Source organism: Mycosarcoma maydis, chromosome 3, assembly GCF_000328475.2.
Source record: "Mycosarcoma maydis chromosome 3, whole genome shotgun sequence".
NCBI lineage: Eukaryota > Fungi > Basidiomycota > Ustilaginomycetes > Ustilaginales > Mycosarcoma > Mycosarcoma maydis.
Window position 1 is genome coordinate 482,622 of NC_026480.1, and position 24,487 is coordinate 507,108.

The 24,487-nt window shown below is 52.6% G+C and overlaps 12 protein-coding genes across 12 annotated transcripts; 4 read left to right on the forward strand and 8 right to left on the reverse strand.

The window, feature by feature from the left end:
• Positions 1 to 1,046: 1,046 nt before the first annotated feature.
• Positions 1,047 to 2,847, reverse strand: UMAG_11687 (uncharacterized protein; the record flags this gene model as incomplete). Its single annotated transcript, XM_011389778.1, has 4 exons — positions 1,047 to 2,050; positions 2,138 to 2,434; positions 2,507 to 2,608; positions 2,697 to 2,847. 4 exons carry the CDS (start codon positions 2,845 to 2,847, stop codon positions 1,047 to 1,049), a joined length of 1,554 nt encoding a protein of 517 aa, XP_011388080.1.
• A 758-nt stretch (positions 2,848 to 3,605) lies between these two features.
• On the forward strand, positions 3,606 to 4,362 carry UMAG_11688 (uncharacterized protein; the record flags this gene model as incomplete). The annotated part of the gene is made up of 5 exons (XM_011389779.1): positions 3,606 to 3,619; positions 3,695 to 3,792; positions 3,871 to 3,956; positions 4,040 to 4,219; positions 4,339 to 4,362. 5 exons carry the CDS (start codon positions 3,606 to 3,608, stop codon positions 4,360 to 4,362), a joined length of 402 nt encoding a protein of 133 aa, XP_011388081.1.
• A 128-nt stretch (positions 4,363 to 4,490) lies between these two features.
• Positions 4,491 to 5,427, reverse strand: UMAG_01595 (uncharacterized protein; the record flags this gene model as incomplete). Its single annotated transcript, XM_011389297.1, has 2 exons — positions 4,491 to 5,087; positions 5,197 to 5,427. The coding sequence occupies 2 exons, from the start codon at positions 5,425 to 5,427 to the stop codon at positions 4,491 to 4,493; spliced, it is 828 nt and encodes a 275-aa protein (XP_011387599.1).
• Positions 5,428 to 5,990: 563 nt separating this feature from the next.
• UMAG_11689 (rRNA-processing protein SOF1) lies at positions 5,991 to 7,601 on the forward strand (the record flags this gene model as incomplete). Its single annotated transcript, XM_011389780.1, has 2 exons — positions 5,991 to 5,993; positions 6,093 to 7,601. 2 exons carry the CDS (start codon positions 5,991 to 5,993, stop codon positions 7,599 to 7,601), a joined length of 1,512 nt encoding a protein of 503 aa, XP_011388082.1.
• A 471-nt stretch (positions 7,602 to 8,072) lies between these two features.
• Positions 8,073 to 9,479, reverse strand: UMAG_01597 (transcription activator HAP2; the record flags this gene model as incomplete). Its single annotated transcript, XM_011389298.1, has 1 exon — positions 8,073 to 9,479. The coding sequence occupies one exon, from the start codon at positions 9,477 to 9,479 to the stop codon at positions 8,073 to 8,075; it is 1,407 nt and encodes a 468-aa protein (XP_011387600.1).
• Positions 9,480 to 11,028: 1,549 nt separating this feature from the next.
• UMAG_11690 (uncharacterized protein) lies at positions 11,029 to 12,141 on the forward strand (the record flags this gene model as incomplete). The annotated part of the gene is made up of 1 exon (XM_011389781.1): positions 11,029 to 12,141. The coding sequence occupies one exon, from the start codon at positions 11,029 to 11,031 to the stop codon at positions 12,139 to 12,141; it is 1,113 nt and encodes a 370-aa protein (XP_011388083.1).
• A 449-nt stretch (positions 12,142 to 12,590) lies between these two features.
• On the forward strand, positions 12,591 to 14,735 carry UMAG_11691 (uncharacterized protein; the record flags this gene model as incomplete). The annotated part of the gene is made up of 1 exon (XM_011389782.1): positions 12,591 to 14,735. One exon carries the CDS (start codon positions 12,591 to 12,593, stop codon positions 14,733 to 14,735), a length of 2,145 nt encoding a protein of 714 aa, XP_011388084.1.
• Positions 14,736 to 14,991: 256 nt separating this feature from the next.
• Positions 14,992 to 16,034, reverse strand: UMAG_01599 (uncharacterized protein; the record flags this gene model as incomplete). Its single annotated transcript, XM_011389299.1, has 2 exons — positions 14,992 to 15,075; positions 15,189 to 16,034. 2 exons carry the CDS (start codon positions 16,032 to 16,034, stop codon positions 14,992 to 14,994), a joined length of 930 nt encoding a protein of 309 aa, XP_011387601.1.
• A 1,332-nt stretch (positions 16,035 to 17,366) lies between these two features.
• On the reverse strand, positions 17,367 to 18,629 carry UMAG_11692 (putative centractin (ro-4); the record flags this gene model as incomplete). Its single annotated transcript, XM_011389783.1, has 2 exons — positions 17,367 to 17,375; positions 17,505 to 18,629. The coding sequence occupies 2 exons, from the start codon at positions 18,627 to 18,629 to the stop codon at positions 17,367 to 17,369; spliced, it is 1,134 nt and encodes a 377-aa protein (XP_011388085.1).
• Positions 18,630 to 19,327: 698 nt separating this feature from the next.
• UMAG_11693 (uncharacterized protein) lies at positions 19,328 to 20,847 on the reverse strand (the record flags this gene model as incomplete). Its single annotated transcript, XM_011389784.1, has 2 exons — positions 19,328 to 20,164; positions 20,224 to 20,847. The coding sequence occupies 2 exons, from the start codon at positions 20,845 to 20,847 to the stop codon at positions 19,328 to 19,330; spliced, it is 1,461 nt and encodes a 486-aa protein (XP_011388086.1).
• Positions 20,848 to 21,377: 530 nt separating this feature from the next.
• Positions 21,378 to 22,344, reverse strand: UMAG_11694 (chaperone EMC4; the record flags this gene model as incomplete). The annotated part of the gene is made up of 5 exons (XM_011389785.1): positions 21,378 to 21,404; positions 21,548 to 21,711; positions 21,821 to 22,046; positions 22,139 to 22,199; positions 22,283 to 22,344. The coding sequence occupies 5 exons, from the start codon at positions 22,342 to 22,344 to the stop codon at positions 21,378 to 21,380; spliced, it is 540 nt and encodes a 179-aa protein (XP_011388087.1).
• A 479-nt stretch (positions 22,345 to 22,823) lies between these two features.
• On the reverse strand, positions 22,824 to 24,346 carry UMAG_11695 (uncharacterized protein; the record flags this gene model as incomplete). Its single annotated transcript, XM_011389786.1, has 2 exons — positions 22,824 to 23,965; positions 24,094 to 24,346. 2 exons carry the CDS (start codon positions 24,344 to 24,346, stop codon positions 22,824 to 22,826), a joined length of 1,395 nt encoding a protein of 464 aa, XP_011388088.1.
• Positions 24,347 to 24,487: the final 141 nt, after the last annotated feature.

Here is a 24,487-nt window from a genome sequence, read left to right on the forward strand (position 1 = left end):
ATTCGAGTGCTCGCGTCCGAGCATAGTCGGCTGCATCCCAGCCCTCTTCTGTTCGCGAGGCTGCCTCTGCAATCACCTTGACGCCTTCAATAACTGTGTAAACTCTACTCCTCCTCTCACTACATTCACGATTGAAACTCGCCTAACAAACCTTTCTCCTAATTATGAATCTTGCTTGTCATTTGGTTCATGTATGGTCATCGTGCTGATAGTTCGTCATACACACGTGTCTTGATGTTCTTATAGTTATTCCTTGGAGTCACACATGTTACGCCAGCTTTCTGTGATGAGTGACGGGTGGCTTCGAGGACAGATTTTCCTTTTTTAACCATGTACTGGTCAAGAGAGACGTAGGCACCAGCCTGGACTGATGCCGGATAGAGGCAGCCTCAATGTGGAGGATGCGAAGACGAGTGGCTAGGATCGGATGGTGATTAGCTGTAAGCGAGCCGAGTGCAGAAAGTCGCGCTGGAGTATACAGATCCTAACGCTCAGACAGCAGGAGTCGAAATGACAATGGATGACCAGTTGTTCGCCATTCTTGACCAGACACAAAGGAAGGACACACGGCCAGCAATTAGTCAAGTCTAAACTTGTGTGCTTGGGCGACCTTGGATGGGCGACGAAGACATTGGTTTCGGCTGATCAAGAATAGAGTTAACGTGCCCGAGGCAGTTATAAGGATTGATGGTCGTGGTGGTGAAAGGGAAGGAAGAAAAAAACAGCCAAGCTGCGCGACTGAAGTTGTTTTGGTTCCTGAGCGAACTACGCTGAGGACTTCAGGGCTACCCTTCTCAGGTCGATATAGAAACTCGTGATTGTGTTGACTGCGCAACGTGAACATTATGGTGAGAGCTGTCTCCGCAGCCGGCAAAGAGCACTTCGCGACTCACCGCTGCAATTGCAAAAACCACAATGGTGACTTTCATAACGAACACCGTACGAATTACGGTAGGTCAATCCGGGGCTGTTTGAGCTCAGTTGGACGCTGCACAAAGTGTTGAGGATCACATACAGAATTTTGTGGCGGCATCGTCATTCCAAGGTCAATCAATCACTATCGGTGTGCAGCGAACACGATAGAGGGCCAGACTATCTTGGAAGAGACAGCGATCGACGTTGCGGAAGCGATCGTCGAGGATGCGCAGACGGGCAAGAAGGTCGTCTACATCTTGCACAGCGATATCGTGCGGCGACACCAAGAGTCTGTTGCCGAGCAACAGACTCAGAGGACGTAAGAGGTACTCCGCGGTAACGAGACGATAAGTCTCAGAGCTGTCAGTGTCGTTTTCGTGGGATGCTCTTGGTTGATTTGAGTGATCCTCGTCAGCTAGGGTGATGAAGCCGTCCTGCATCATCTTTCGAATGGCCCATTCGAAAAGGCGATGTATCTTGTCTTGCTGCTGCTCTGTAGAAATGAGGGAGATGTCGGGTGAACTCCCGGCAGGGCGAGCAGAGAGCCGATGCTGCAGGCGAATGCGGACTAGGCGTTGGGCGAGTGTGGACAGGGTCTTGTCAATTTGAAGGTCTGAAAGAGCAAAAGATTGAGAATGGTAGTGCAAGCTGATATGCTGCTGCACCTGGAGCTGAAAGTAAGACTCGGTCAATTTCTGATCAGAAATCTTGGCAGGCGCACGGAGCGGTCGAATGATGGATTTAGATGACCGAGATGATTGGGTACGCTCATGTTCTCGAGGCGGACACGGCACTGACGCCGGGTGCGTAGAGCGCGATGAGAGGAGAGTGTCGCCTGAGAGCAATCTGCGGGCTGTTTCTTCCGACAAGCGTTGTCTTCCGGCGTAACTCTGTTGCCCAGGGTCGGCCAGTATCCAGGGGGCAGACGCCGCTTTCTCGTTCGGAGAAAGATCAGATAAGATCAGTCGAGCGGGTGTTTTCCGGCCAGCTCGATGAGAGGTAGTCTGCTTGGCCATTGGGCCTTTCCTGGTCGTTTCCACACGACTCCAATCAAATGGTTTACGGTAGACATCCATCTCAGCCTTGATGACATCTAGTTGATGGTAACACTCCATGTTCATGTTATCGCAGCGCACTGGAAAAGAAAGGTGGAGTCATGTTTAGGTCGTTATCAGCTTTCCTTTTTATAAGGTCAGAGGGAATGGTCGGCCGGGTCACCTACCCATACGGCGAGCGACTATGAATCTCTGGCCACCAAGATCGATCTTCATTTTGCCTGTACATCGGACAATGTCCCCTACTTCGAAGCGTGGTTGCAGCGCTGGTAGAATCACAGTCGGCGCCGAGTTGTCCAGTCTGCTGGTAGAAGTGGACGCTTTGGGTTGCGCTGGCATTATGTAACATTCTGGGATTCCGCATGGAACGGTTGCATCCGATCCTGGCTGATCCGGGCGCGTTTCGGACTGGCGCAACGACTTGCGGGTTTCGAGTATGCGCAGCACAGAAGTGCCATCATCCACTACAGATGTGACGAGAATGGACGTGTGTCAGTCGACTGGGCAAGATTTGACTGGGGTGGGTGCAAACGTACCTTCGTAGCTGATCTGATCCTCCTTCACCGTCAGTCCAACGACCATGCCGCAGACCTCTGCGAAAAGAGCTGGTGTCTCGTAATGCAAAAAGAGAGTTTGACCTGGGTAAATCAGAGCTAGGGCAAGACGCTGGGGTAAGCCGCTTGAACAGGTCGTGCGAACCTTTCGTAGGTTGATGCTGGCACCCACCTCCAATGGCGTAAGAAAGCTCTGGCAAAGTCTTCATCCGACGGACCTGTTGGCAGGTGCATTTGAGCACGGCGGATGAGCTTCGCTCCGTCCATTCGTAGAGCCGGACTGCATCTTCATCCGAGAGCCGATGAAGAGAGAAGTCTTGCATGGCGTACGTGCAATCTCGACGAGCTTAAAAAGCGCTTGTGCAAGATGGATCAGGATGCGTTGATGCTAACATCTTTCAAGTTGTGGGCGACTTGAGCCTGTCAGATGGCGAAGTTTAGGGGACCGATGGCTTTCTGAGGCCTGTTGTTGAGCCAGTCGCGGACGATGATGGAAGTCTTGTCACTTGTCTATTCTCTGAAGAACAGCTCACACTTTGTTTCTTTCTCCACCTCCGATTTCCGGTCAAGACAAAGAACAGTTGAAGAAGGGCGCCAACTATATAGCCACCAGACACGCGTTAAATTCCCTTGTTGGATCTTGTATGAAAGTTGCACATACACACGCCACATTCACGATTTGTAGATAAATAAATCATCCGCTCCAGAACCTAGAACCACGAACTGTTTCAGCGCCTATTTCCTTTGCAGTCAGCGCTATGATCCTTGAAGAATATCTATAGGCAACCGTGAAAGAGACGCACTGCGGGAGAAAACAAAGGTGTTTGGTTGTCCAAATTCGAAAGTAGTCTCGCGACGCGTTCTGGCTCAATCTGTGAGTCTGGAGAGAATCTGTGAATCACAATCGTGAATCACAATCACGAATGGAAAGGACCCTCCCTAATCGTGATTTTCTTCTCATCGTTCTTGGAAGCTGAGGCTCAATTCACGATTCTTTCGACAACAGCCTTCTCGACACACTTTGGCGTTTCCTGTAGCGCACCACCAGCTTCAGCCATTCACGATTGGCTACAACGGCGCCATGAGCGATGCTACGTAAGTCAGCAAACAGGTCCACCCGTTTGGTGACGATCCTTTGACTCATTCGTCTTGCACGGTCATCGCCAACAGCTCTGTTCCCGTTTCGAATCCCACCGACGAAGTGGTCGAGTATCAGCAGCCTTCTGCGTTGGACAAGGGCAAGGGCAAGGCAAGCGAGGTCGAGCCAGGTAAGCATACATGCGCTACCTTCCGGTGTTAGCTCCCGGATTCGCTGACAGTTGCTTCCTACGCATGCCAACGGTCAGAAGAAGACGATGACGATGACGACGACGATGATGACGACGACGAAGAGGAAGAGGAAGAAGATGACTACAACATTCAAGATGATGAGGTGCGTTCCAAAGCCGCAGAAGCTGCTTCTTTTACAGCCAGGGTTGCTGACAGACGTCTGCTCTATCTACACCTACCCAACAGCTTGCCGAGCTGATCGAGGACGAAGAGGAGCTTGCAGAGATCGACACCTCCAACATTGTCTGGACCGGGCGTCGACGAAATGCTCCGCTCGACTACAGCTCAGAGGAGGCGCTCAAGCAGGCTGGTCTCGACTCGGACACCACTGCCGCCGAGCAGGAGGAGGAAGATGCAGAATTCCATGTGAGTGGGCAGCTCGAGAGTTGTAGAGTCAACACAGATCAGAGGGATAGCAGTGCCCAAGGCGTCAGCTGACTCTGCATATCTTTTCGAACACGCTTTCACCTGCTTCTATCCTTCAGGGAGACGAGATGGACGACGAGTAAAAAGTAAAAAGGCGGCCTGTACCACCATCGCAACACTTGGCGGCCCTAAATGTTTGTGTTTCAACAAGGTACAATTACAAACACACGAATCACAGCCACTTTTCATCGTCGCTTTTGCTTGGCACAGATCAGTCATCAGCATCGGCATCTTCAACACCGATTACGCCCCCACCTTCATGAACAAAATCGTCTTCATCCATCTCGACGTCTGGATCCTCCTCGTAATCTAGATCCGCTGCTTGTCGCTCTGCGTCAGGCTCACGACTGTTCGACAGGTTCTGTTGATCTGTTCCATCCAAGTCGGCCGCTGCAGCCACCTGGCCTGTGAATTGACTCATCTGTGCGGGAGCCTCTGCGAACGACTCGTCGACTATGCCGTTGACGGCTGCTGGGTCATCCTGTGCACCTTTTGCGGCGTACGCGTTGACGTCAGCGGAAGGATGGATGGGCAGATATGTTTGCACAAGCGCGATGAGCTCTTCGATTTGGTGCGGGTGGAATCGCTCCTCCAGTTCTTCGACAAGCGTATGCAGCTCAACCACACTTTGTGGTGCATGATTGACGATTTGGAGCCTTTCGGATCGATTCAAGCCCAAGCCGCCCCTTTTGGCTTCCGAATCGTGGATCGAGTAACCGCGAGCTTTGAGTTCATCGAGAAAAGCGACAATGTTTTCCGCGGTTTGGTGTGCGCATGGCTTTGTCACCTGGCTGAGAGATGAGATGGTCTGTCAAAACAAGGGAGGGTGGGGAGAAAAAAAGAAGCAGGGGCCGCTGGGATCAGTTTCTGCTGGCGCTGCTCATAGAATCCATTGAGAGGGAATAACAAGTACTCACCTCGTACTGGATGGTGCGCAGGTTCTCGGGAACTTTTGAAAGCCAGGAATCGTCGTCACCATCGCTCTTGGTTGTTGATGCGTTGCGAAGTGCATCTTCTGACATGTCTTCGGCTTCGCTGAGTTCGATTGCACCGTGGACTTGTGCCTTTTGCTCTGACTCCATCTCCTTGAGCACCTTGAGCACCTCAAAGTCGCTCAAAAGCGCTGAGCGCGCCTTGAGGATCCGCATGACGTGGTAGGTGCCGACCGAGTGGAATGCTGCTATGTCGATAGAGACTGCATAGAGTGCTCGGTCCAAAGTGCCAAGATTGTTCCAGAGCTGTGAAATGGTAGTGTGTGAGAGTGAATCAAAACACCAAAATTTATGAAGAAGAAAGTAGCGTCGCATCTGTATTATGTAAGCGGAATTTTTCGAGCTTCCGTTTAGCGGAGCTGCCTTGGAATTTTTTTTTTGGGGAGGTTCCGGTTTGGTTTGTGGTGGACCCTATGAAGAGGTCTCTAAAGCACTCATACTCACAGATTCACGATTCGTGATTGCAACTCACGACTGTGATGACGGGCGGAAAAGTATGATTTTGGAGCCTCCACCATCGTGAATAATTCGTGATTCAGTTCTCTTTTCCGCCTCTTCTCATCTTCACTCGCACACACGCTGCCATCCGTCCTTCCACTTTGACTACTTTCGATCACATTGGTTGTGTCGAAAATTGGACTCTGCAAGTCTCTGCTGCCGGACGATCGGATCATCGGTACGACAGGAGCAGCCGGCGCGCCGAGCGTATAGCCACCGCCATGGTAAGTATTCCAAATACAGCAACCGCAAGAGGCTCCATAGAGGCTCTAGACTGACTCGCTGTTCGCACTAAATTCTGATTTTGGTCCTCATCTCAATAGAAGATCAAGGCGCTTTCGAGATCACTCGATGTACATGCACCCGCTCGACAGGGTGACCCTGCCCCTCTTTCGAGGAACCTTGACCCAGCATTGCATCCCTTCGACAAGCCAAGAGAATACACACGTGCACTCAATGCCGCTAAGCTAGACCGCCTCTTCGCTAAGCCGTTTGTCGGCGCCTTGGAAGGTCACATCGATGGCATCTACTCGATCGCAAAGGATACCAACAGGCTTAATGTGGTTGCTTCCGGAAGTGGCGATGGAGAAATTCGTCTTTGGGACCTGGCACGACAGAAGCCTATCTACGTCTATCCAAAGGCACATTCCGGTATCATCCAGTCGATTTGCATCTCACCCCTGACCTTCATGTCACCCACTGGCAACTCCTCGGTGGGCCGCAGGATGCTCTCATGCTCGACAGATCGAACTGTCAAAGTGTGGGATGCGGATCCACGACCGGACGGTCTCGGACAGACAAGTTTTAATGCCATGGATGATGATGAAGACGACAACGACGACATGGATGCAGACATGACCACAGGGGGCAGCTTAAGAAGGGGTGGTCTTCTAAGTACACGAGACAAGGACGTTCCGCCAAGTGAGACACTAACCGTGTACAGTGGCAAGGCAGCGTTCAACTCGCTGACACATCACGCCTCAAACGCGGTCTTCGCCTCGGCATCGTCCTCGATTCAAACTTGGGATCTCGAGCGCGGAGGCTCCTCTGATCCACTACTGTCCATGACCTGGGGACCAGATGCTATCAACGTAGTGCGATTCAATCTCAGCGAGCGCGAAGTTCTGGCCAGTGCTGGCAGCGATCGCGGAATTGTGCTGTACGACTTGCGCAGCGGTAAGCCTCTGACCAAGATGATTATGCAAATGCGAGCAAATGACATTGCGTGGAACCCAACGGAGCCTACCGTATTTGCGGTGGCAAGCGAGGATCACAACGTCTACACGTTTGACATGCGTCACCTCAACTCAGCCACACAAGTCTACAAGGACCACGTTGCAGCCGTCATGTCGATCGACTTCTCCCCCACGGGCACCGAGCTCGTTACGGGCTCATACGATCGAACCCTCCGCATCTGGGACTACGGCAAGGGGAACCACTCACGCGATGTCTACCACACCAAGCGTATGCAGCGCATCTTTTCTACCTCGTTCTCCATGGATGCTCGGTTCGTGCTGAGTGGATCTGACGATGGTAATCTGCGTATCTGGAAGGCCAAAGCGAGCGAGAAGCTGGGCTTGCTCAGTGGAAGAGAGATGGCCAACAGGGAATACGCCGAGAACCTTCGCAGCAAGTGGAGTGGTATAGGTGATGTGGCAAAGATCGAGAAGCAGAGGCACGTACCCAAGGCGATCAAACAGGCACAGAAGCTCAAGAGGACCATGATCGACGCCAGGAAAAACAAGGAGGAGAACAGGCGCAAACATTCGAAAGCAGGAGACAAAAAGCCCAAAGCTGCGCGAAAGGAAGCAATTCTTTCCCAACGCGAGTAGCTTTCGTGATTGTTGCTGTTCCCACTTCTCCCTTGTCAGCACATCATTTGTATCCATTGTACTTGTATCATTCATAAGAGTCCGTGTCTTCGCATGACTTTGTGTTCGCTTGGCTCCGGCCCCACGATGGCGCAAAACAAGGCGTCAACTCTTTCCACGCTTCTGATCTGGAGCACACTTTGCCGTTTGTGAACTGTCAGGTTTGCAACTTGAACGAGAATCCACAAGCTGCTGGTCTTGCAACGTGATATCGTTTGATTAGGTGATGAGCTGGAAAGATGACAGGGGCTTCCGGTAGAGAGGCGTAAAAGACTAATTGAATACAACAGCGCATGCTACACAGCAAGTGAGCAGAGGCAAGAAGAAGAAAGATAATATCATGAATAGACGCGGAGTGAAATTTCAAGCTAGCGTGCAAGATAATCAATGGGGGCTAGCGGTGTCATGAGAAGGGTGCGTTTTGATAGCTGGCTAGGAAGCTGAAGCGGCGGATTGAGCCATTTCGGCTTTTGTAAGAAACCTTCCTCCAGGACCTCTTGGCCTCCTGACGGCATGCCTGTGCCTACTCTCGTGAAGGTAGGGCTTCTTGCCGTCTTCATCGAGACCATTGCCCTCCTTGCGGGCCTTGTCGCGAGTCTGCATGTAAGCAAGGAAATCCTTTTTCCTTTGCTCTTCGATCCTGGCGCGTGTGGCTCTCCTCTTGAGAATGCGCTGATACTGCTTGGCATTGACGTAGAGCGGCTCATCTTCTGCGGGAGCCGAGTCGTCCTGCACGAGTTGTGCGGATCCTGGTTTGACATCAACGGCATCGTGATCGTGGAGCGAGACGCTAAGGCCAAGGTTGGTGGAGCCGGAGTGTATAGCAGGAGAGGCATGGTATGCAAAATCTTCTGAACCCACAACCGACTGAGCGCGGGAGTTGGAAAGAGAGGCAGGTAGCGCTGGTGCAGTTGCAGAGCCATGATATGGACTGGCATGAGAAGCCTCGGTGGGAAAGCCAGGACCAAAGGACGACCAGAGACGAGAGTGTTCTGTATCGGCTACATGAGAAGTACCCAAGTCTTCTGCATCGCCGGCGTTGATCCAAGCGGTAATATCGGTGTCCTCTGGATCGGCATGATAGGACGAGATGCTGTGGTGAAAGTCGCTTGCGGGGCTGTTGGCGTTGGAAAGCGCGCTGGGAATGCGAGGACGGGTGCGGCTGCGGCTCGACGACGAGAGACGTGACCTTGGCTCCTCTTCAGCTCGGGTGCGTTTACGAGCACGAGGACGAACATTGCCTCCAGAGCCTGAATCATCGTCAAAGCCTAGCGCGCTGGCTGTTGCTGGATGAAGCAAGTCCGAGGCAGAGTAAGGAGACCCAATGTGACCAGTGTCGGAGCGCATAGAAGCAGGATTAATATCCCATGGGTACTTATTGTTGACAAGGCTGGCGTGGCTATCAGCACCACTGCTGTGCGTAGTAGCGTTGGAAGTTACGCCGTGATACGAGTCGGCGGGGGAGTTGGCCCAGCTCAAACGACCGCTATTGGAGAGAGCAGCGACGGAAGCGCTCGAGGAGGAATGATGGTCAGCACTGGGCGAAAAGTGCTGATGCGGGGTATGTGATGTGCTGGAATACGAATCAAGATGCTGCGGAGGATGGCTCGCCAATGGGCCGTGATTGGACTGGGAAGAGGTTGGTTGTTGGAAGTAGAAAGTACCAAAGGACAGAGGATTCTGAGCCATATTGCTAGAAGCTGAAGCGGTGGCGCCAAGATGACTAGCAGAAGGAGAGCCGGTGTAAGGAACGTTGAAGCCACCAGGCGACGTCGGGTGTGGAGAGCTGGAACCCGATGGGTGGCTCATAGGCTCGTACAGATGTGAGTAAGACTGCATGGTGAAAGATGAAGCGGGCGTGCGAGCCTGTGATCCTTTTTTTGCGGTTGGGGCACCCTACAGGGCGCGCTTATACTGAGAGTAGTCCAGGACGATGTGCGAGAAAGCCGAGCACAGTGGGGTTGGGTAGCAGAAGCGTGTGGGATGGTGACAAGATGGAAAGAGAAGGAGTGGACGATGACGATGAATTTCGCTGCTTTCGTCTTTGCCCGATTCGTGCGTGATGAGAAGGAAGAAAACCTTGAAAATTCCACCACCGCCTGTGATCTGAAAAATTTCAGAAACTCCACCTTGTCTCACAGGTCTCGTGTCTGGCTTAACTCGCAATCCTCACAAGTCACAAGTCACGAGTCGAGAGTTCACTCACGACTGTGAGTGTGAAATTTTGGTTTGAAATTTGCCATCTGAGTTCTTTAACCGCTCACAGGCAAAGTCGCGAGTTCAGTTATGCCGCGCCCAGCACTCCGCAAGTTAAGTCAAAGTTAGTTGCCAGGGCGCGGCGCTTTTTCGACGCTTGCAGCTAATATGCGCAGAGCGACCGACGCGAGATGCCTGCCGCTCCCAAGCAAAGAGAAAAGAAACATGTATGCCAAAGGTTCCGAAGCGACCCTTTCCGAAGCTTTCGGTTAGAAATCTCTCGTACGTGTGTTCTTTCTGGTGTTAAGTCAGCTTGTATCTCTGTGACCCTTGGCGTGGTTGACGCTGATCCTCCTCCTGGTTTATACAATCACGGATAATCACAATGCCACTCTCCTATGGTGCTGTGCTCCACCTGGTGAGCTACCTTTGTGTATACTCTTGTAGATAACTTGTCACTAAGCATCTTCGGACCGAGCGGCAAGGGAACGTAACAGTGGTAGAAGTCCTTACAAGCTCGGTTGCTTATTGGCCTGTGTTTTGACGAGATGCGATTGGCATTTCTATGATAATAGCATGTTGGTCATAGTCATGAATCACGAATTGAGCATGTGACCCCGTCGTGAGTTGGGTTCATGCTCCATGACGAGTTAGCCGTGAGTTGTGTAAATAACTTGGCAGTTAACTTAGCAGCCGTCGAAAGCGCGCAAAGGTGCGGTCCGCCAAGATGCGTGCACAGGTTTTTCGAAAGGGTAAGGGTGCTGCTGTCTGCTGCCTCGTCACAGATCGGCTGTCTTGGGCATCTGAGCCAAGGCGATGGAACTTTGGCCAACACACGACACGAACATTTCGTGATTCACCTGCGTGTTGATTTAGTCGAGTGAGAGATTCAAGATTTCCTAAGTTATTGCCTGCTGCGTTCTTGTTTCAATCGTGAATGAGACTCACCCAATCGTGAATCGTGAATCGTGAATCGTGAATCGTGAATCGTGAATCGTGAATCGTGAATCGTGAATCGTGAATCGTGAATCGTGAATCGTGAATCGTGAATCGTGAATCGTGAATCTTGAATGCCGATGCACGTTTGAGCAAACAGTGTGAACACTACAACAAGGATCCATCTGCTGCCGCACCATGATCGTCCCTCGTCTTACTCCATAATACTGTCCTCAGACTTCTGGGCATCACAAATATGATGTTGGCCGCCTTCGTTTCCCTCCTCCTATCTCTGGCAGTGCTCGCTGTTCAAGCTTCGATAACAACAACAGCAGCAGCAGCATCATCGCCTCCTCGCATTTTGCTCTACACGAAGACCGCCGGTTTCAGACACGAGTCGATCCCAATCGCCATCCGCACCATTGCAGCACTCGGAAACGGCTCACTTGCTCTGCCTTCCTCGGCCGTTGACCCTTCCATTTCCGCGCTCCGCTGGTCTACGGTCAACACCGAAGATGAGACTCGATTTCACAACCTCACCTTCTTATCCGAATTTGACGCCATTGGCTTCGTCAGCACTACCGACCAGGATCCTCCTCTCACAGGCACCGTCCTCGATGACCGGGGCATGCGCAACTTTGCTCGCTACATCGAGCAAGGAGGCAACTACTTTGGTATTCACTCCGCATCTGCCACGCTTTTCGGCGCTCCTTTCTATGGTCGGTTGGTTGGCGCCTACTTTGACTACCATCCACAGATCCAGAATGTCTCGGTTAGAGCGGTCGATGCTTCACATCCTTCCACATCAAAATGGCCAACAGATGGGCTGCGCATTTACGAAGAGGTCTACAACTTCCGCTCAGATCCCAGAAATCTACCCTCGCCTGCCCATGTGCTCGTGACCAATGCTTCCACCTACCAGGATCCAGGCGTTAATCAGCAGGGTTTCCGGAACGGCACCAACGGCCCTGCGCCTCATCCGCTCGCCTGGTGGAGACAAGGTGGTCTACTCGACAGCAACTCCTCCACCGATGCAAGTGTAAGCGGAACGGGAGGAGCCAACATCCAGGCATCAGGAGGGCCAGGCAGGGCATGGTACACTAGCTTGGGGCATGATATTTCCACTTGGCAACTTGATCTCTTCCGTGGTCATGTTGCTGGTGGAATCGGCTGGGTTCTTGAATCGTCTACCTCGACATCCACGCCGAACAGCACCGCCACGGGAGCTAACAGCACATCGAGCAACACCCCAGCTCCGCACACAGATAGCAGCGATGCCCAGCATCTTGTGGCCTGCCGTCTGCCCATGCTGGCTGCCACCGCGCTCCTTATTAGCGTGTTGTCGCGCTTTTTTGTATTTGTAGCATAGACTGCCTCACACTCCTCCAACGCTGTTCGACGGTAAAGCTCATCCGCTTCAGGCTGAAGGTAGCACACGTCAGACATTGCAAGTTTCACTTGAAGAGCACCGAAACGAAGCCCATCGAAATGAACGCGCCAAAGACGCTTGTCGATACAAACAATCGTAAATCACAGACACGAAATGAGGATCGTCGAGAAGCACTCACGACTTGTCGAAGAAAACTGAAATTCTCCACACGACCCAGTCGCGATTTTTGGCTTCTGTAAGTTTGCGCCGTTTCCTCGGTGACTTTGCGATAAAATTCTTCTCAAAACGTCGGCAATCGGCAGCAATCACGAATGACGATTGGCAACATTCACGATTTTTTTTTTTTTTTTTGACTGTGACAAGTTCTCTACTGTCCAATCCTCAGGCCACCACATTCAATATCCCATCATCGTGAGCTTTCTTGTTCGATGGGGAAGAAGGGAAAGACTTCTGCCGGGAAGGCGGCTGCAAAAGCCGCAAAGAAAGAAAAAGCGGAAAAGCAGGCCACCCGAAAACTCACGAAACAAGCAGCGAAGCAGAAATCGCAGTCCAATGCTACCTCGTCTTCGAGCCACTCGAAGAAGAACGGTAAGAAAGGCGCAGCAGTTGTAGATGACGACGAAGAAGACCTCGATGCTCTCTTAGCCAGATATCGGGAACAGTGGGAACAGGAGCATGCTGTAGCCGAAGAAAAGGTTGGTGGCCCTCCTTCGCGCAGGGCCAATGCAACCTTCACCCCTTGCCCACTCGGCAACGACTTGTACCTCTTTGGAGGCGAGTACTTCAACGGCGAGCGCGTCGCTTTCTACCAGGACATGTACCGCTATATACCCGATAAGAACGAGTGGCGCACGTACGCATCCAAGAACCAGCCTGGTCCTCGATCAGCACATCAAGTTGCTGCCACCCCGGCACAGGGTGGTATGCTCTGGCTGTTTGGAGGAGAATTCTCAGGCGCGAGGCAGAACGCCTTTCACCACTATCGCGACCTCTGGGCATTCAGCATAGAGTCGAAAGCATGGGAACGCATCGATACCAAGCTGCGCCCCAGCGCTCGCAGTGGTCACCGTATGACCTTCTGGAAACACTACCTTGTTCTCTTTGGTGGTTTTATCGACACAGGTGTCAAGACCCAGTACCTCAACGACCTTTGGATCTTTGACACGCAAAACACTTTCAAATGGACCGAGATCAAACAGAACGATCTTCGTCGCCCACCACCACGCTCCGGGTTTTCCTTCCTTTCATGTCCAGAAGGTATCGTCTTGCACGGTGGATACTGCAAAAAGTATGTCAAAGGTCAACGCACGCAGGGCGTAGCCTTGGAGGACACATGGTTGCTCAAGATGGACGAGGACCTCACTAAGCTCGATTGGGCCAAGCGCAGAAAAGTGGGTTATGCACCCAACCCAGTGCGCAGCGGATGCACCATGGCACTTTGGCAATCCAAGAGCATGGGCATTCTCTTCGGCGGTGTCACAGACACGGAGGCAGACGAGGAGACCATGGAAAGCACCTTCCACAAGGATCTCTACGGATACCAGCTTCCAGGTACGGGCAGGTGGATCAGTCTGAATCTGAAACGTCCCAAGAAGAAAGGAGGCGCAGGCAGGAGGAAAAAGAAGCAGCAACAACAGCAACACCAACAGCAGCAGCAGCATCACAGCAACGATCATGATACGGACGACGACGAAGAGCACGACTACGCCTCGGACAATGACGATAGTGGCGAACAAGCAAAGGATCTTGCAGAGTCGACGGACAGGCTTCAGATCCAGATTCCGACCCAACCACCGCCTCCATCTCGAGTGCAACAAGACGAGGAAGAAGACGACCCTGACGACCCGCTCAAGACGATTCCGCTCGAACGATACAACGTCATGCTTGCTGTGCAGCGCAACATTCTGTACGTGTATGGCGGCATCTTTGAAGCTGGCAACCGAGAATACACGTTGGACGATTTCTACACTCTCGACCTGACCAAGCTGGAACGCTTCACGTGTCTCAGAGAATGTCCCATCGACGCGCTCGAATGGGACGAGTCTGAATCGGAAGATGACTCTGACTCCGAGTCTGGCTCTGACACCGAATCCGAATCTGAATCCGAATCAGAGGGAGAAGAAGGGGACGAGATTCCTGAAGGATTCGAATTCGACGAAATCGACTCGGACGATGAAGAAGCCAGACGCGCCAAAATGTCGGTTGCCGAAAAGGAAGCGCTGCGCGCCAAAGCACAAGCTTTCATGGGCGTCGCCTCCGACAGCGCTCGTACGGAGCAAGAGGTGCTCTCTACTCCTCAGCCGGGCGAGAAGCTGCGCGCCTTCTACGAACGCACCAAACAGCACTGGGCCTCGACCGCGCTCATCGAGAGCCAAGGCAAATTACGTGGCAAGGAAATGCGCAAACGTGGATTCGCGCTTGCCGACCAGCAGTACCAAGAGTACAAGCCCATCTTGGAAGAGATCGAAAGAATTCGTGCCGAAGCTGGCTTGGATGAAGCCGAGGCAGCGGTCAACAAGGTTGGCGGTATCGGAGCCGGTAGCACCGGTGTCGATTCGAGGAATCGCAGGTGAGAGCAAAGCAAAAGCCGAGATTGGCACACGCAAATCCAACCGAAACAACAGCAAGAACAACAGCAGCAGCATCGAAAGCAGCGTGTATGCTTTGTGAAAACTCGTGCTGTTGCGTGAGACCTTGATAGGCTAGATACTGACAAGACTGAGACGAGCAGGAAGGAGGCTTAAGTGACGCTGCGGTGTGCGGCAGTGCGGAACACAGCAGGCCGCGGCGCTCGTGTTGGCTAAGGTAGAAGGTTGCTCAACTGGTGCTTCAGAGCTTGTGACGTGCGCCAGCGGCGATGTTTTCGAATCGTTTCTGAGGAGCTCCTGATGCAAACACGGATTCTGCACCTCTCTGTGTTGCGGCAAACAAGACGCCCGAATCGAGAAAAGGCAAGGTGGGTCAGCTTCAGCTTGCACATGATTTCGTTGCACCAAGATGCGAATGCAAAGGCATGCATCACTTACGAGTTCAGCCTGATTGACGGCGTCGAGACCGGTGTAAGCATACGCTGCATCGTTGAGCAGTTTTTTCGTGTACAGCAGGGAAAACGCGCTGTAGTTGGGAAACAAGAACTTGTCCCTCACATGCTGCAGCACATGGTCCAGGATGGGTGGAGTAGCAAGCTTGTCTTTGGCATGAAATCCAGCTGGCTTCGAGTACAGCCTGGTGATGAATCCACTTTGCTCGAGATCACTTGCTGTCATTCTTCGGCCTTCCAACAGCGCTTCTGTTGCTCTACCAAGGCCCATCTTTTTGATAAAAGTGACCGACGTCAAGCCCTCAGCTACGAGAGCGAGCGACATGAACGGTGTGAACAAGAAAAAGTCGTCGTACGCATACACCAGGTCACAGTGACTCAAGATTGCCGCTGACAGTCCCACAGCGGGTCCATTCAGAGCGGCGATCAAGATCTTGGGATGCTTTCGCAGCGCCAGTGCCAGTCTACCTTGACCAGCTTGTGCACGTGCGCCGTAAAAATCGGCTACAGTCGCTTTGCCATGCGCCGTGTTGGTGTCCGCTTTCGCCACGTGGTCCGGCAGAGTGCGTGAGGGATCCTTGACGTTGGCTCCTGCGGAAAAGTATCGTCCCTTGCCAGTGAAAATCGTGACGAGGATATCCGGTTGCAAAGCGATCCATTCCAAGCATTGCGTGATACATTTGTAGTCAGCCCAGCCCAGAGCGTTGAGCTTTTCCGGGGCGTTCAGCGTAATTACGGCGACTCGGTTGTCGCAGTTGTGCGCGAACGACAGGGCAACAGGTACAGAGTCGGGTTGAACGGGTGGGGGTGAGGTGAACTTGGCCGAAGACATGTTCGTTTGGATAGACCGAGACAAGTAGAAGGGTTTCTAGTGGAAGGAGAGTGTAAAGATCAAGAGATGACGGGAATGGTCGAAGCAGTTGAGCACACGCCAAATTGCGGTAACGAGCAGCAAGTGGCTGAATTTGTGCGGGGTTGGAGCATCGTTCCGGTACCCAACCCAAAAAGTTGCCGGAGACGAAATAGCCGAGAGACCTCGAACCACGCGGGGGTGATGCTCTTTTTTTGGTCATGGGACGTTTCGATCTTCTGATGCGCTGCCGACCTTCAACATTCGTGATTCGTGATTGTCGTCACAGATTAAGCGTGACACACGGAGTTCCTGATGCCGGGCGACTCCCTGTAAGGCTTTGAAACGCGCCAGAATAGTTTGCTATGCATGTTCCGGTGTGTGAGCCAACAACGCGTTGTAGTATGGCATGTTCCGCTCCATCTCTTGCGCTGCAGCCAGTCGTGACAGGGATCTGCCACCAGCGTTTCGCCTGCGCGCGTATTGTTTGCTGCTGCGACGTAGGTGCCACAGTAGAATGCACTCTTCAGCAACGACCATGCATCGCACTCGAAGTCGATCCGCTGAATATGGGCGAGGTTCGACGGCAGCGTCGCAAGCGGATGCGGAGGGGTTCTTTGTTGAACAACTGAAATAACAAAGCGCCATTTACGAAGATGTACAATCCCCGTCACGATCACAAAAGTCGAGGACACACGATCGAGTTTTTGGCCTGTGATCCAGGCGCACCTCGGTGGCAGCATCCCGACTCGACTCGGAAGAGGACCAACTCATCAACCATCAGAGAAAGATAGCCTTTGCAATGCTGATACTTAAGCCAGCCCATTCTGACGCAATCTGTTACTGACCATCTCTTCAGCAACGGCTCGCACGCCAGCCCTGCCAAGTCGCTTTTCATCGCGCCTGAAGCAACCACGAACCGCAAATGCATTGAATCGATCTGAGGAGTTTCCGCCAGTCCTTCTGCACCAAAGAACGCAGCGCAAACTTACGCCTGCATCTTTACGGCGATGAAGCAGCAATTTTGCCCGGCGAAAGCGCCACGGCTCGCTCCAAGCGTTACGCGGGATCTCATTGCTGCTTGCGTCTGCACCAGAAGCTTAGAATTCGCCTTCCCCAAGATCGGGTCTAGACAGAAAGCCCTGGTATCGCAGTTTGGCTTGCAAAGCAAGGTGGAGTTACCGCATCAGCTCGTTTCGCATCGAAAACATCATCCCTCATCTTTGCAAGACTTTTAAAGGTAGGCAGTGGCGGGTGGGTATCTGTAAATTTCCTCTCATACAGAGTAAAGAGGGCTCAACAATAAACGATCCCTCAAAACGTCTGTCTCGGAAGAAGAAAAAACACGAAACAGGGTGTTGTCAGTAAACCTTGTGCTCATCAATATCATCGGGCTTGCCTCGTTGCTACCGCGTCATCCCGAGCGTGTCTTGTCGCGGTCATGCCACTTACCTTTTTGTGAATCACGTCCGGATCCTCGTTGTATTCCTCTGCACTAACCCACATCCTCTTGAACGTGCTCAAGCCAGCCAAGATACTACCTCCGATCCATGTCGCGTACTTTCTCTCTGGCGGTGCAAAGATCTTGATCTTCATCTCTCTGACCGCTAGCCTTTTCACTTCTGCCAACATTCGATCACCGAATCCCTTTGTCAATGTTGTACCGCCACTAAGCACGATATTGCTGAAGAGGTTCTTGCGAAGGTCCAAATCGGTACGGTTGATAGAATCCACGATGACCTGATGAATACCGGGGAACTCTTGACCGATGAGTTCCGGGTTGAATAGGATCTCGGGTGCACGGAAGCGTTCGGCTCCTAGACGAATCGTATTGCCGTCGGGAAGCTTGAACTCTTCGTGTTGCGGAGTGTCTTTCTCCTCCTTGGTTGGGTTGAGGGCTACGTAGCATGTCTTCTCTTTGATGATTCGGACGAGTTCCTTTTCGGCTGATGTGTGCAGGTGATAGCCTGCCTTACGCAGGTGGGTTTGCAGGTTCTCGGTGACGTCTCGGCCAGCCACGTCGACGCGACGTATCGCATTGGGCATGGAGAAACCTTCATATACGGGAACGGCATGTGTAACGCCATCGCCGGAATCTAGCACTATCCCTGTCGTGCGGCCGGAAGAATAAAGACTCAGTACGGCCTGGATGGACGTGAAGAGAGCTGGCACATTGAACGTCTCGAAGAAGATCTGAGCTGCCATATCGCGATTGCTTCGTGGATTCAACGGTGCCTCTGTGAGTAGGACTGGATGCTCTTCGGACAGCGTTTCGAGTTCGTCGCTGTAGACGTGGTTCCAGATGCGTTCCATGTCTTCCCAGTCGGTGACGATGCCGTGCTCCATGGGGTACTTGATCTTTAGTAGTCCGCGCAGCTCCTGCGCTTTACGACCGATGAAGAGGTCACCTTCGATAGCACCTGCCATGACTCGTGGGTGTTTTGGTCGCCCGACAAAGCTGGGGAAGAAACATTTGGGCGCATCCTGACCTGCGAATCCTGCCTTGATCGAGCCAGAGCCGTTATCGATAACGACAGGTTGGTTGGTAAGGACATCGTCGAATTCGTTTCCAGCCATTGTTTATACGGCTAATGTGATGCGGCCAAACAGTATGCAAACTTCTCGTGGGTTTGATTTTCGATTTGGTTTGGGTGGTGATTGATCGCTGGTCGTTGCTCGAGCGAAAGTACTGCCTTTTTTCCTGGCGAAGATGGTAAGACAGGCCAGTGTGCGCGAGGCAGCAAGCGTGAATGACAGTGTGATGATATGGTGGTATGAACCAGAAAAGAATCACGCTTGCAAGATGAAAGCGCGCTGTCGGTAGGCTGTGTGTTTGACCCTTGAGAAAAAGTCAGTCGTGAGTGAGTTGTGAGTGTTGCTCTGAAATCACGAATCACGAATCACGAATAGCTCGCTTGCTCGCTCGCGTGCCCGTGTTGGTCACAAAAAGTCTTGAGTGTTGAGGCGGCGCGCACTGACACGCTCAGCAAAGCACCCGCGACCGTGCACGAACGTCGAACATGCACGACGCAAGCATGAAGCTTTCTTCTCTCTGTTTGACCGCGCCACTCCGTTCATGAATACTCACGATTCGTGATTCTCACTCACGACTAACGTTGGTATAATCACGAATAAGTTAAAATATCTTGATTAGCGATCGCAACTTTTCTCAAAACGGTAATCCCACCAAAGTCAACTCGACGTATACTGCGTTGGGCCGTATCCCCAAAAGATATTTCATTGACGGTAGAAAGCAATGCCCTGTAGAGTATGGGCTACTGAAGATTGACAAAGCACCCTCCATCCACCAACACCGAGCTACCGGTCATGAACTTGGCCAGATCCGAGGCCAAAAACACCACAGGTCCAGCAATATCATCTGGAGTCCCCAGCCTTTTCAACGGATGTCGATCCATCATTCTTGCTCGCTTGCGTGTATCTTTGAGATCATCCTGGTTGATGGCCGTCTCGATTGTGCCCGGAAGAACGCTGTTGCATCGAATGCCTAGCGGACCCAATCCAATCGCAGCCGAGTCCATCATGCTCTTCAAACCCGCCTTGGTCGGTGTATAGTGGCTCTGGAATTCTCCTCCGACCAGAGCCGAGATGGAGGCGATCGCGATGATCGAGCCGCCCTGCGGAGTTTGACGAGCCATGAGACGGGCAGCGGCCTGAGTGGCGAAAAAGGCACCGTTCAGATTGACATCTTGCACTTTACGCCATGTTGAAGCTTGCATCTCGAGGAAGCCCATAAACGGGCAGATGCCAGCGTTGGAGACGAAGACGTCCAGTCGACCGAACTCGGTTTCGGCTGCATCGGCGATGCTCTGTCCAACAGCTGCGTCGGCGATGTCACCAGCGACGAGCACCGCATTCGCACCAAGCTGTGCCAACTCGATTTGTAGCGATTGTGCCTCAGTCGTCGTGGTGGCGTCGCCAAAGTAGTGCACGATAACACCTCTAGCTCCGTGTGCAGCGCAGGCCAGCGCACAGGCACGTCCAATACCACGCGACGCGCCGGTGATAGCGACAACCTTACCTGGCAGCAGGTTGGATCCTGCAATCCCCGGATTGGGTAGTGTCGTTGCGGTGACACTGTCTGTGCAGCTCATCTTCCGATCACTTGTCATCAGGTGGATCTATTCGTAACTGCCTGTTCAATCACCGATACCTCGCTGTGATCTCGGGTATGTCGCATACGATGAGCCAGGACCGGCTTCCCCTCTGCAGTCCAAACAAATTCGCCACCGAGCTGCTTGAAATCTCCTCCTTTCAGTGCCAGTGATCCCGACTTGATGATCTCGGTCACGCTACTTAGGAACGTTTGTGTGATGCTTTGCTGGTGATGCGATCCGATGTGGTCCTTGGAGGCGTCACCCTGGTTCAGACTTCTGCGAGTCACTCCAAGTGCGTGGTACAGCGTCAATTCCGGATCAGCGTAAAACTCGAATGGTGGACGGTCGACTTGGTCCTTGTAATGCTCCAGACCTGCTGCTTGACCTGGACCTACGACGACAAGTGAGACTCGCGATGTGTCAGTGAGGACGCTTGATCGTGCGAGGGCTTTTACGAACTCCTTGCACATGCCACAGTGAAAGTGGCGCGTAAAGACGAGTACCAAGCCAAGCTTGTTTGTCTTGGCTCGATCGAGGAGGGTGGTGAAATCGATCCGATGGTTGTGGCTGTCCAACACGTAGGCCGAATTCGCGGCGGACAGCTGAGCAGTAGTGGGAAGCGCGTCGTCCGAACTGAGCGTTGCTTGGGCGCTTAAGCTCGGCGTCTCGTTAGTGGACATGACGGACCGGAGTCAGCGCGGGAGACCAGGTGCAAATCACGAATATTCCATGGTGAGGGGAAGCAAGTGTAGAGGGCCACATATATATCTGCGGATGGGAACCGCGATGCATGATGCTGCAGCGACGGATTGAATGAGCGAATTTGCGTCACCAGACCGCTTGACGCTTGACGCTTGGTGCTTGCGTCTCAGACCAGAGAGCAAGCTCGCTTAGTTAGTTATACCTCCAGCGTCCATGTGGGGGACAAGACAGCGCCGCCAACTTGAAATCAGTCGTGAGTTAACCCTATGCGACAATTCACGATTCACGATAAACTCACGCGCAGTCTCTCTCGATTTTGCTCAAGAGTTTCCGTGACTCACGCTGAATCTCGTGAATCAGCATGGACGAGCCTTCTCACTGCCTCATCTCACGTCTCTTCCTATCCACGATCGATGTACAGGCCGCACAAGGAAATCGAACACCGACGCTAAAGCTTGCGAAACGAGACAAAGTGCATCCGTGATTGCTTTTCGAGCACGCTGTATCGCTAATGAATCGGCGAAAATTCCAGTGGCTGACAAACGAAAGCGTATTAGGGGTGGAAAGCATATGTGGTCAGTATGAGATATGCCAAATTGCAGCGTGGGTTACCCAAGGCTTTGATGACCCTGAACAGGAGGTGCTCGAACTGGCGTGAGGGTGAAGAATGCGACTTACTGTGCGTGCCTGTCTCCAAGCGAGCCAGTCGCTCGTCTCTGTTGGCAACAACCCCATGCTCCAGCACTTGTACAATCCCAAGGCAATCGCTGCCATCTGACACAGAATGAACAAGATTTTGGGTAGCAACAGGCTCTGTCCTGGCGAGGAGAGGCGGTCGAAAGCTGTAGAGGCAGGCGACATTTTTGAGAGGATCCCATCATGGTGCCCCGAAAGTGAAGCATGTCAGCAGTGATGTCCATACATTACAATAACAGTAGTGACAAAGCTTACAGCTGTTCATTGTCGAGATACCGCGGAGCGGACCGGTGATGAGCATGCCAACTGCCATCATACTGAAGATCTGTACGCCGGATCCGGACATGTACAGCATGATGGCGTTCATCGGCAACGACTTGGCTGGTGAATACGCCAGCTCCCACGCTTTCGCCATCTTGAGTGCTGCTGGGTCTGCGCGTTGGCGTGCTACTGCTGATGAAGATTTTGTCTTGGACTGCTTCTGCGATCGGCTCAAACAAAGAGAAAGCCAGCCAGAAAAAGTCAGCAGCGTCAATCGACAGCATCTGTAGGCTGAGATGCGCGGAAGCTTACCTTGCTGACAGCATCCGGATCCGTAAACCCAATTGGATCTGGAAGGTCATGCGCCTTTGCTCTGAGACTCGTGAGGAGCACGACAGAGGCACTATGGTGAGTATGAAATTTCCATCGCAACTGGTTGGTGCAGGCAAGACTCACTTTGAGGAGCCGGCATAATGAACTCGGAATGCTGAGAGCGGCTGTTGCTGTGTCTTTGACATCTCCGTCCTCTGTGTGCGCTTCGTTTTTGCGCGTGATCTATCAAGTTCGATGGAGGTGTTACACAGCAACCATTAGCGAAAAGTATGTACAGAAGCCATGTCCAAAACTAACGTGGAACTTCTCAACAAGGTCAGTGCGCGTGCCTTTCTTTCAGCGTTTGCATGTATTTTTCTCGTGCGGCTGCATTTGTGATTATTTGCCTGTCGCCAACACTCACGACTCACAACTGACAGCTTCTTCCTCCTCCTTCACGCTTGGCACACATCGTCGAAAGCTCACTAGACCTCGTGCGAAACATACGTGTCCCGATAATGACTGGCAGCAAACGTGTTGACAGACCAGCGGTAGGCTAGTATCACATACAAGCGCGTTGCGTTCAGTCAGCCCTTCTGGCAGTTTCATACTGATTTCGTATTGTTCAGAGAGACATAGACAAGCGACACTCCAAGCAAATTATGGTTTTGGGCACTGTGACCGCTTAAGCAGCAACGGCGAGAGCAGTCTTGGGCGCAACATGGTTGACGACAGCCTCGGTGGGGCGAACACCGTTAATGCGCATAGCCTCGGTCTTGCGCTCCTTGAGCAGAGCCTCGGGGTCAGCACCAAGGTCGCCGGCGTCGGCGTAGGCATCCAGACCGACACCATCGCCGCGGCCGATCTTCTTGACGTAGGCCTTGTGCACTGCAAGCGACTTGATGAACTCGTCCTCTGAAATGTCGTTGGCAAAGACACACTTGCCCAATGGCTTGGCGAGCACAAATCGCTGCAGACCGTCACGTGTCTTCTTGATGGCCTCATTACCCTCGAGAATGAGCTCGTCGGTCAACAAGGGGTGGTCGACGGAAAGGCCGACGCTTCCAGCAAGGCCAAACCACTCGTCACGGTCGGCATCAGTTATGTAGCCGCGCATGTGTGCCAAAGTGACGGACCAGGCCATGTCGATGGTGACGGCGTGACCGTGGCGCAGAGGTGGAAAGGGGGCAAGCTCAAGAGTAGGCGAAATCGAGTGACCGTTGGCAATAACACGATCAAGACCAATCTCATGAAGGTTGGGCGATTCGAGATCCAGCATGCCCTTAATCGCATTGCGACAAATGGTGTCGGCGGCCTCCTTGAGCTCCTTGGCGCCAGGTCCTGTAGCGTTGCGGCCGTAAGCGGTGTTGACGAGGTCCTCGCCATACTTGACGAGCAAACCCCAAGTGTACTTGTCAGTACAGTGGAGAATCTTGATGAGCTCAGCGGTACCGTTCCGCGTCTGACCGATAGGGAGTGTCTTGAGGAAGTCAAAGTCGAGGAAAGTGTGCATGGGAGCGTGATAAGCGCCCAGGCGGTTCTTGAGCTTCTTATGGTTGATGCCAACCTTGATAGAGATGGCAGCGTCGATCAAAGCAATGAGCGTCGTGCCGACACGAATGTAGTTAGTGCTTCGTCGGTATGAGGCACAAGCGTAGCCGAGTACATCCGAGGCAAGACCACCTCCAACAACGAGAACCGGTTCCTTTCGGATGAGACCAAACGAGTCCATGGCATCGACAAAGCCAAGCATCGTATCCATGTTCTTGTGAAGCTCACCACCCTTGAAGACATGGAGAGTAGGCTTGATATTGTGAGCGTTAAAGTCTGTTGCGTCGGGAGATAGCACAAGCACAATGGAAAAAGCGGTGTCGTCAGCTTCTTGTCCCCACGTCTCACATCCTATAGGGCGTTGGGACTTTGCAAAGCTATTGCGAAGGGCGAAAAGTACTTACAAGCCTTGATGGAGGGACCGTAGAGCTCGTTGAGGTTCTCATCAAGAACACAGAGGACACGTCCCCATTTCTGGTAGTAGGCGGCAAGATCCTCCTTCTTCTGGTCAAAAACGTTGTCAACGAACGAGTAGGTGTACTTGAGGTCCTCGTAGCCCTGAATGCTGTAGCCGGGACCAGTAGCATTCGAGGTAGCAGGCACCTCAGTGACGGTAGCCCGCATGTCGGAAGCGATCGCACCGCCGCAGCAAGCCATGATGGATAGAATGTAAAGGTTTGGGAAGGGAAAACCTGTAGGTCAAGGAATGCGGATGTGCGAAAGTGCAAGTGAATACACCAAGAATTTCTTTCGTAAGAGAGAGAGAGAGAGAGAGAGAGAGAGAGAGAGAGAGAGAGA